The sequence below is a fragment of the Clinocottus analis genome, unplaced genomic scaffold, assembly GCF_023055335.1.
Source record: "Clinocottus analis isolate CAN_PGR_092001 unplaced genomic scaffold, fCliAna1.0.p SCAF_14, whole genome shotgun sequence".
NCBI lineage: Eukaryota > Metazoa > Chordata > Actinopteri > Perciformes > Cottidae > Clinocottus > Clinocottus analis.
The window spans coordinates 8,646,336-8,655,119 of record NW_027175865.1 but is presented as its reverse complement, the minus strand read 5'-3'; the positions used below and the strand labels follow the sequence as shown (position 1 = coordinate 8,655,119).

At 40.5% G+C, this 8,784-nt stretch overlaps 1 protein-coding gene across 3 annotated transcripts; it reads left to right on the top strand.

Annotated features, from left to right (window-relative positions):
- Positions 1-1,083: 1,083 nt before the first annotated feature.
- Positions 1,084-7,666, top strand: azin1b (antizyme inhibitor 1b). 3 transcript variants are annotated; one of them, XM_068575178.1, is made up of 11 exons: positions 1,084-1,283; positions 2,215-2,337; positions 2,739-2,929; positions 3,123-3,296; positions 3,539-3,711; positions 3,920-4,133; positions 4,290-4,364; positions 4,716-4,881; positions 5,151-5,260; positions 5,813-6,030; positions 6,138-7,666. In XM_068575178.1, the coding sequence occupies exons 3-11, from the start codon at positions 2,828-2,830 to the stop codon at positions 6,211-6,213; spliced, it is 1,308 nt and encodes a 435-aa protein (XP_068431279.1). In that variant the 5' UTR covers positions 1,084-1,283; positions 2,215-2,337; positions 2,739-2,827; the 3' UTR covers positions 6,214-7,666. The 3 variants fall into 3 exon arrangements, with proteins under 3 accessions (XP_068431279.1, XP_068431278.1, XP_068431280.1); XM_068575177.1 differs by having other exon boundaries at positions 2,194-2,337; XM_068575179.1 differs by having other exon boundaries at positions 2,194-2,337; positions 5,813-6,041.
- Positions 7,667-8,784: the final 1,118 nt, after the last annotated feature.

Here is an 8,784-nt window from a genome sequence, read left to right as displayed (position 1 = left end):
AGGGCGGATCAACTAAATATTAGGTCAGCTTTTGTATCTTAATAATCCACCAGATTTTTGAGCACAACCAAAATATCCACAACCTACAAAGCAGCATATTTTGTATGTTTTTTCATCCCTGTATTGTAAAAGTTTGTGGGTGCCACACCATTGTTTTTTCTTTGTTTTAAATCAATCAAATCTCCATACAGAACCTTTGAAAGGTGTATTACTGAGTTCTGTAGGGTTGTGAAAACTATAAAAACATGTAATAATTTAAGACTTTGACACACTGACTTTCTCAATAAAGTTGAAATGTTGATGAAAAGCACTTCATAACTCCAAGAATTAGCATCATGCTTTGGTTGGCCATGTTATCATAGAGGAAACTGCTATTGGCAGCATACAACTGAAAACAATGCCTTTTTTTAAAAAACATTTTTAGACAGACTTGGAAAGAAGATTAAACAAGGACAATACAATTGCCCTCAACATCTATGAATGCCTACATGTCTTTAAATAATTCTTAGTTGTGTTAACATTTCATTAAAACTTAGATAACATTTAAAAAATGTGATGCAGTTCTAAAGATTACATTACCTAATAGTATATAAAGTAGTTAAAATTAGCTCCAACATTTAAATGCAACTTGAAATATTTTCCAAAATAATTGTTTCATGTTTTGTACATACTGATACACTTTAAAATTGTGTATATATTATTTTCTTCTCAGCTATTCTTCCAGGGGTCCAACCATCTCTCTCTCTCTCTCTCTCTCTCTCTCTCTCTCTCTCTCTCTCTCTCTCTCTCTCTCTCTCTCTCTCTCTCTCTCTCTCTCTCTCCTTCTCTCTCTCTCTCTCTCTCTCTCTCTCTCTCTCTCTCTGAATTGTCCCAAGAAAACAAGAGCAAGGGCCTTGGACTGTTTGACTGAAACGAGTGGCCATCTACGGAAAGTTTATGGTTATGTAACCTGAATAAACATCACAGATCTACGGCGGCCTGTAAGATATTCGGAAATACATATTTGGTATGCGCTTAAAGATACAGAAAGTTCATTGGTGGAACTGACCGTTAGGCCCCGCCCATGGCAGTTGATTACTCTTCCCACTTCCTCCACTCTGCTCCAGTCGTCCTCCACCCATCAGCCGAAAGAGAAGACGCCGCTCAGCTGCCTCTCGTCCGTCATCCAGACATATGGCACAAACCGCCCTCTTTCTTTCTTACATCGTTGTGCCCACTACTCTTTAAAAATTCCGCCGAAAAAGAGAAGACGATTTTCCAAAACATTCTGGCCGTTATCTCACGTAAGTAACGCGTAACACTTGGGTTGAGTTTCTTGAATTCAGCAGGCGGACGTAACATGGCGGGCTGGTCGTTCTGCCTTCTAGCCACACAGGACACGGCGATTTATTGCGTTTTATGTTTTTGAGCTGTATTAATGTTACGATAGGAGATATTGGAACATGGCATGCGCTCTTAGCACCTTCGTTTTGAGTTAAGTGTGACGGTGTTGCTGTTTATTTGGCTGTTATTACCAAAACGCAGCGCTAACACGAGCCTCCTCGACGTGCTATCGGCAGCCAGCTCAACGTGAGCAGCTCTCTAGTCTCAGCTCGTTTCCTCGCGATTAGGTTTCCGATGTTAAATACAGCTGAGTGCGACATGTAGCTAAATATTAGTAACATGTCTTGGATAGGGTTTCCCGTTTGTTTGTGGTGACGTATTGCTAAAAAAAAAACACATCTTATTTGTCAAGTTATGACATTGTCACAACACACGTGTGTGTTTTATTAATAGACATGTATTGCATGATGTTGACTAATAGTGACTAAAAACAGTAGGTTGAGACAATATGTTGTCCGGCATTTAGTGGGTGTTTATTGGGTTAAAAACAGAAGCCACGTAACCCGGCGCGAGAGTTGCTGCATGTATCGATTGTGCCGGTGAAATCATCACAACAAATGTGACCCCATAGAAAATAGCGTTTAAACTTTGATTTTTTTTCAGGAAGACATTTTTTACTTAATTCATTGTCAGCTATTATTTTTTATTATGGTTTGCTGTAACTATGTTTTAACTATGTTTTTATTTGTTTTACTATATATTGGCTCTGTGGCCCTCTGAGATTCTTTTGAAAGAACAGTGTGTTAAAGATAAAATGCAGTATTATTACTATGTATGCATAGCAATACATTGCATATGTGTGTCCCTCAGGGCTCCCCTGTCTCTGCACAGGTGTATGAGCGCTACCCAGGGGGCCTAGGGGCGGCTCTCTACCGGGAGCCCTTTGACTTCAACGCTGAGCCACCTTGGGATCCTAGCTGATAGCGGGACAGGTCCATCTCCTGACTTGTCCATGTGAGTGACACAGTGTCTATTGGCCACAACACAGACACATTTTTGCTTACGTATGCACACACCTGTAACAAAGTCCAAAAGCATTGTGTTCCTGGTGTCATTGGGCATTCAAACCAAGATGTGAGTATGCATGTTTGTATTGGGGTCGATGTGTTTTTGAGAAAGTCAATAGATTTATGTAAAAGCTTATTTAGGTTTGTGGGTATTACAACTTTACTTAGACACACATATAATAGGATATGTGTGTCTAAAAAGGACTACAGAGTGGAGCTGTTGATTTTAAACATGGGAATGCATCCAGGTAGAAAGTCATTAGTGCTGTGCATGCTTATGTATTTTTTTCCCCTGGTTAATTGCTGTAAATTAAGGGTGTATGTTTTTTTTTTCCTCTTCATTCCCAGTTTGTTGCATACCGGCAGGACCCCATTGGCTCAGTCGTGACCCCTTGACTTACTTATCTGTTCTTTATGATTGTCGGCTTACGGTTGAGATGAAAGGACTTGTTGACAAACCCAACTACATTATTGAACTCCTGGAGGGAGGAGTGACCCTCGACGATGTCATTGACGGACACATCTGTGAGCAGGCTCTGGTCAGTTCAGCTTGCATGCCTTTTAATGGCTTCATGTTGCAGGGAAATACATTTTCCAAATACTTCAAATAGTTTTAATGTCACTGTTATTAGCACTAAGCAGGTTTTTCCCCTGGTTTTTCCACTTCAACTTTAGTGGTTTGACCAGTGACTATTTGTACTACATTCCGTCTTCACGTCCTTATGTTCCTAGGGAGAGAAGAGTGCTTTTGTGGTGGGAGACCTCGGTGCCCTGATGCGGCAGCATGTCTGCTGGCAAAGTGCAGTGCCACGGATGCAGCCCTACTACCCGGTCAAGTGCAACAGCAGCCCTGCAGTCATCGAGGTGCTGGCCTCCTTGGGCCTGGGCTTCATTTGTGCCAACAAGGTCAGCTTTCAACTTAGAAACATAGCTTTGTTTATTTTTTCAAACTGCATCATCCTCTTATGCAAGCACATGCCATTTGGGGGCAATTACATTACCAGCACTCAATTGATTACTCGTCAGTGGATGACTGTTATCCTTTTAACCTATGCAACACACTTAGTACCCTTTTCATTGTTCAGGAGAGAGAGAGATTTTAGACTTTGTTGCAGTAATTTCTCTAACACGTGTCCTCTTTCCTGCAGACTGAAGCAAGCCTGGTGCTGGAGCACGGCGTGCCACCAGAAAACATCATTCTGTCAGGGGTTTGCAAGCAGCTAGCACACATCAAGCACGCAGCCAAGAACAACATCCAACATCTTGTGTGCGAAAGTGAGGCTGAGTTATCCAAGATTTCACGCCTGCACCCTAGTGCAAAGTAAGTGTCAAATCCAGGAGCAAACCTTTTTCTTTGGCTACTTTTTAATCTGTGTGCACTTCTGCCAAACTGAAGACTGTGTCAATCTAGGTTGACAATTAACATAAGATTAAGAAAGTTATCGTTTGTGTCAAAAACATACTTACTTTGCTGTTACTTTTTTATGTTTTGATTCCTGGCTGACGCTCCTTTTTCTTTTATCTTGTAGATTGCTGCTGCAGTTGACCACCGAGGCTCACGCGGCTGAAACCAGCATGGCCTTTGGCTTTTCTCTGAAGAGCTGCCGCCACCTGTTGGAAGCAGCCAAAGAGCTTGGAGTCCAGGTGGTGGGGGTGACCTTTCACATCCCCAGCTCCTGCCAAGACCTGCAACAGGCCTACAACCATGCACTGTCAGATGCCCGCTGTGTGTTTGACATGGGGGTAAGCACTTTCTGCGAATTATATAATCATAAACTGATTACTTAAGAAGATTTGTGACAACCCAAGACTTTCTGATTCCTAAATGCCTTTTTATCCCTTGTACTGTACTTTCTTTTTAATAAGGGACACAACTTATTGTCTGCTGTTTTTGTTTAGGTGGATCTGGGCTTTAACATGAACATCCTGGACATTGGGGGTGGATTTACTGGCTCAGAGGGTCAGCTTAAACAGGTACGGTGAACAACTGATATTGTTTTGCATTAATATGACTGTCAAATCACTATGTACTTGTTCTGCAAAGAATAGCAACGTTAAGATAGATTACACTATTTCAGACAACTGTATTTTTTTTGGCCACCAATATATTATTGAAGACATAACCAGTTTACTCAAATTAACTTTGGACAAAAGCGTCGGCTAAATGTAATGTAAGATGCCAGTGTAGTTGCCCCTCACTAACAACGTGCATAAAGTAATGGCTTTCAGCTTTGGGATCTTTTAATAGCAAAGTTCTTGCACATGTTTTGTTTTTATTTGGAACTACTGCCTAAATGCATATTTACTGTAACTTTGTTGGTGTAGGTTGAGTCTGCAGTCAGGCCGCTGCTGGAGGCTTACTTCCCCCCTCTGTCCGGTGTGCACGTGTTGGCCCAGCCAGGCAGCTTCTACGTGGCCTCAGCTTTCAGCCTGGCTGTCAACGTAATTGGCAAAAAGGTGATGAACCGTCACTGGGACAGCCTCACTCAAGGTGAGTTACTTCATTCTCAGAGGTTGTCTTTGTCCAGTGTATTTCATTTAAATCTGACTGTAATACATCTGTCTCTGCACTCACTGACTGTGAAAATGTACAGATAATTTTATGCAGATTTAGAAAAGACAGAATGGTTTGTGTTCTCATATTTGTTGTGTCAAGATTTCTGTTGCATAATCACAGCAAAACCATCAGCGGTCAAGTCCTCCATTGCCAGATAATACACCATGTTCTATGTTTTTTTTTATATCTCTGTATTTACACAGGTGGGAACAATGAAGATGCCGAGTTCCTGTACTACATGAATGAGGGTGTTTATGGCCCATTCAGCCGCAAGCTACTGGGAAATTGCATCGCTGCCCCATCAGTGCACAAGGTTAGTAGGGATCCACCCAAGTGACTCAACTCCATTTAGGACTGAATGAAGAATCTGATGGCAGCGAATAGGAAAAGGGGGTCATGCATTATGAGTGTTTAAAGAAGCTGAATTAGAATTGAATCATATCAACCGATACAAAGACTCTACATTGGTTCTGGATTTACACAACACAAAGCTGAGGTTTTTAAACATAGTATTCTTTCAAAAAGTGGCAATAAAAATTGACAGCGACCCACATACAGCAGTTTGCTTACAACTATTCCTGATCACACGAGAACTTAACCTTCTGATTCTAACAATCATTTGATACTGGCCATCCAGTTTTAGCTTGCTTGCTAGCTAACAAGCATGTTTGTGATATGAGGAATATGAACTACAGGAACACAGGTTGCAAATGATGATGCGTCAGTTGTTTTTAATGATAGTTTTACTGAAAATCGTTACTTCATTTCTGCATTTAGAGTATGAGTCAACATGTGCAGTACAGATGTCATTTACTGGGACAAATGGTCTTTTAAAGTAACATTTCTGATTGTTTCCTCTCTACAGCATGTGCGGTGTGCTGAGGAGGGAGTGTATCCCAGCAGCCTGTGGGGCCCGTCACTGGACCAGCTGGACCAGGTGGTGGAGCGCTGCCTGCTGCCTGAGCTCAGTGTGGGAGACTGGCTTTGCTTCTCCAACATGGGAGTGTGTGGGCCGGAGGAGTTTAGCTGCCTCTCCACCTCCCCCCAGCTGCCCGTCTACTACACTGTCTCCACTTGTGACTGGTGAGCATGGAGTGAGTTAGTATGTGAAGGTTCACCACGAAAACTAATGTAGTGAGAATATGTTGCATTTACAAGGATCCCACTTTGATGTTTGGTGTTGCCCACAGGTACAAAATGCAGGGGGCTGGTGAGGCACTGGACAGTGCCATGAAGAATTTCTCCATGGTCCGGTACAGTGTGTAACTACCCTCTGCCCCTGTCCCATACAATATTGCCCCTTAGCCTCTGCTTTCACCATGTGAGAAGAGGGGTCAGCGAGCTATTTGGGACATGGGGCTAAATGTGGTCAACATTCCATGTCCCATTATTTCTTCCAGGAATTTGATTTTTTTTTACCTCTAGAAAATGGGAAATAATTGGTTGTTTGATACCTCAAATGTCTAAAATTTGATCTGGAAGATAATCTTCCCATTCTTGCTCCTCGCTCTGGTGGACTCAAAAATCTGTCCGCTAAAAGAACTTCAGCTCAAATGACAATATGCAACAAAATGGACGACTCTTTGGAGATGGGGACCCCCTCCATCCGCCCCGCCTCCCTTCAACATGTTTTGGGTAGTTTGTTCCCGAAATCAAATCCAGTTTACAAAATGTACAATTGATTTAAATCATGTTCTCTATTGATTACCTGTTGACAGTCATGTAAATTCTGTGTCTGTTCAACACCGATACATTTTGTCTGTAGATAATTTTTGAAGTGTTTAAAATAATCAATGCCTTGTGTGGATTCTATACTTCAGACCCCTCACTTTGCATAGTTTAAGTCATGACAATGATGTAACCTATTTCTTTATTGCAGCTCACCTCAATGCATTTTAATTTATTGGAATCAGATAATACTGGGGCAAATTTAAAGCGCCATCTTTAAGTGTGTTAACCCAGGTATTATACTGTGGACCATCTAACAGTGTTTTCCAGATAAGATATTTATGTGTTTGTTTTTTTAACGCTACATGGATTAAGTGTGCTGTGATTGCCATTTGTGACCTCAGTGGTTTCCCTTTCTCGAAAGGCATGAAGGAATTGCTGTGGGAGCTTCTCTCTTGGCTACGCTGTAACTTGAATACAGAGAAGCTGCATACACCTTAATGCACTCATTGCCTCTAATAGAGACAGGTTAATCTGGTTTCAAATGCACACAATCTTTTGTAGGTTAAATAAGTACTGTGACATTTAACACCGCAGCTCTAATTTTTCAGATCCTCATATTAGTATCTCCTCTTTATTTTTTACCGGATCTGAAAAATCAGCAAAGGAGCTATTTCTCAAACATAAACAATGTGTATGTGGCAGATGTCGACCTATTTGTCTATCGCTCACATGAAAGGCATGCTAGCTGTACACAGACCTGTCTGAGGCAGTGCAAATGACAAGTAATAAACTTCCCCATGCCTCTCTAAAGTTATGAGGGACATAATGCATAGTCTCTTGCATAGCTTATTGTCAAATGATCAAATTAAAGGTGTTGTTATTGAACTGCAGTTTTTGAAGAATCCTGCCCTTATGTGTTTATAAATGACTAATGTATTAATTACTTGCTTGTCTAAGGCACTAATGGACCATAGCCTGTTTTTGACTGTAAATTGTGCTTGTTAAAGTAATGAAAGTGATTAATTTAATACATTTCTGACTAAAATCATTTATCTTGTGTATGTGTGATCTTTGGTGCAGCAAATTCCTACACACAATTTTAACATCATTTTAAACCCATGTGTATTTGATCTGTGGGAACTGATCTGGTGTGTATTCTGATTGTACAGTAGTTGAATGTCCTGGAAACGTGCAATCAATAGAACTCCTCAGGCTCATTATTTTACAGCATAGAATGAGATCTTTTTTATGGCCAATTCATCTGAATAGTACCTAGCTCTAGTATTTTAATGTGTTTTGATGATAGTATCAATTGTCCCAAAGACAATGAAATCTGTAAATCATTTTAGATGTATGTTACAAGATAGCGGAGCACAAAAGTACCATTTCCGTACAGAAAACGGGATTTAATCTGTAAAATTATCTATTGCTGTTTTCTTCAATGTAAACTGGCATAGGCTTTGATGGAAAATACATTAAATGCTCAACAGCATCTACAATATGTCTTATTGTAGACACATTACAGTATGTCTTAGTATGTGGTTCTGAAACCAGCTATTTTATAATTCAATAATTAATGACGTTTGAAGGTGAAAATCCATATCAGGTTGCCAGGATGACCTGCTGGCTCAATAGGAACTGGATCAGAATTAAATCACAGATATTTTATCAATAATTGTCATTGCTGCATGGAAATTTCCTGGCATGCTCTGTCTGTCACTGAACAACACACTCAGCTCTCACTTGCTTGTGTAGTTTTCATTAGGATCTTTGCTTGAGTGTTCATAAAGCATGACGTAGTGCAGATTTTTAAATAAGACCGATACCATATATTGAGTAGGTAGCTTTAGTCCTTGCTCACTGAGCTTTAACATTGTTAAAATACCAAAGGCAGATAAATGTGCACTCCTCTACTTTCAAACTGTTGATTTATTCTACTTTAAATCTACTTCATTACAATTAAATTCATTACAGCCACAGAAACATTTCCTTGGTGTTGTATGTGAGAGGTCCCAGCTCAAACATTGCTCCAAGAGGAGCCATTATAGCTCTAATCAGTGTATCATGATGATGTGCTTATTAGAGGTGACAACATGTTAATTACATTAGAAATGAGATTGATAGATGGGTGGAGAGTTTTCTCATTTTGCCAATCGTTGTATATCA

What these genes read in the sequence shown, in the direction of transcription:
- azin1b (XM_068575178.1), top strand. Translation starts at nt 2,828, where the DNA reads ATGAAAGGACTTGTTGACAAACCCAACTACATTATTGAACTCCTGGAG. An exon ending in GCTGTGTGTTTGACATGGGG is followed by an intron (nt 4,134 to 4,289) that starts GTAAGCACTTTC and finishes GTTTTTGTTTAG; the next exon opens with GTGGATCTGGGCTTTAACAT. An exon ending in CTGGGACAGCCTCACTCAAG is followed by an intron (nt 4,882 to 5,150) that starts GTGAGTTACTTC and finishes GTATTTACACAG; the next exon opens with GTGGGAACAATGAAGATGCC.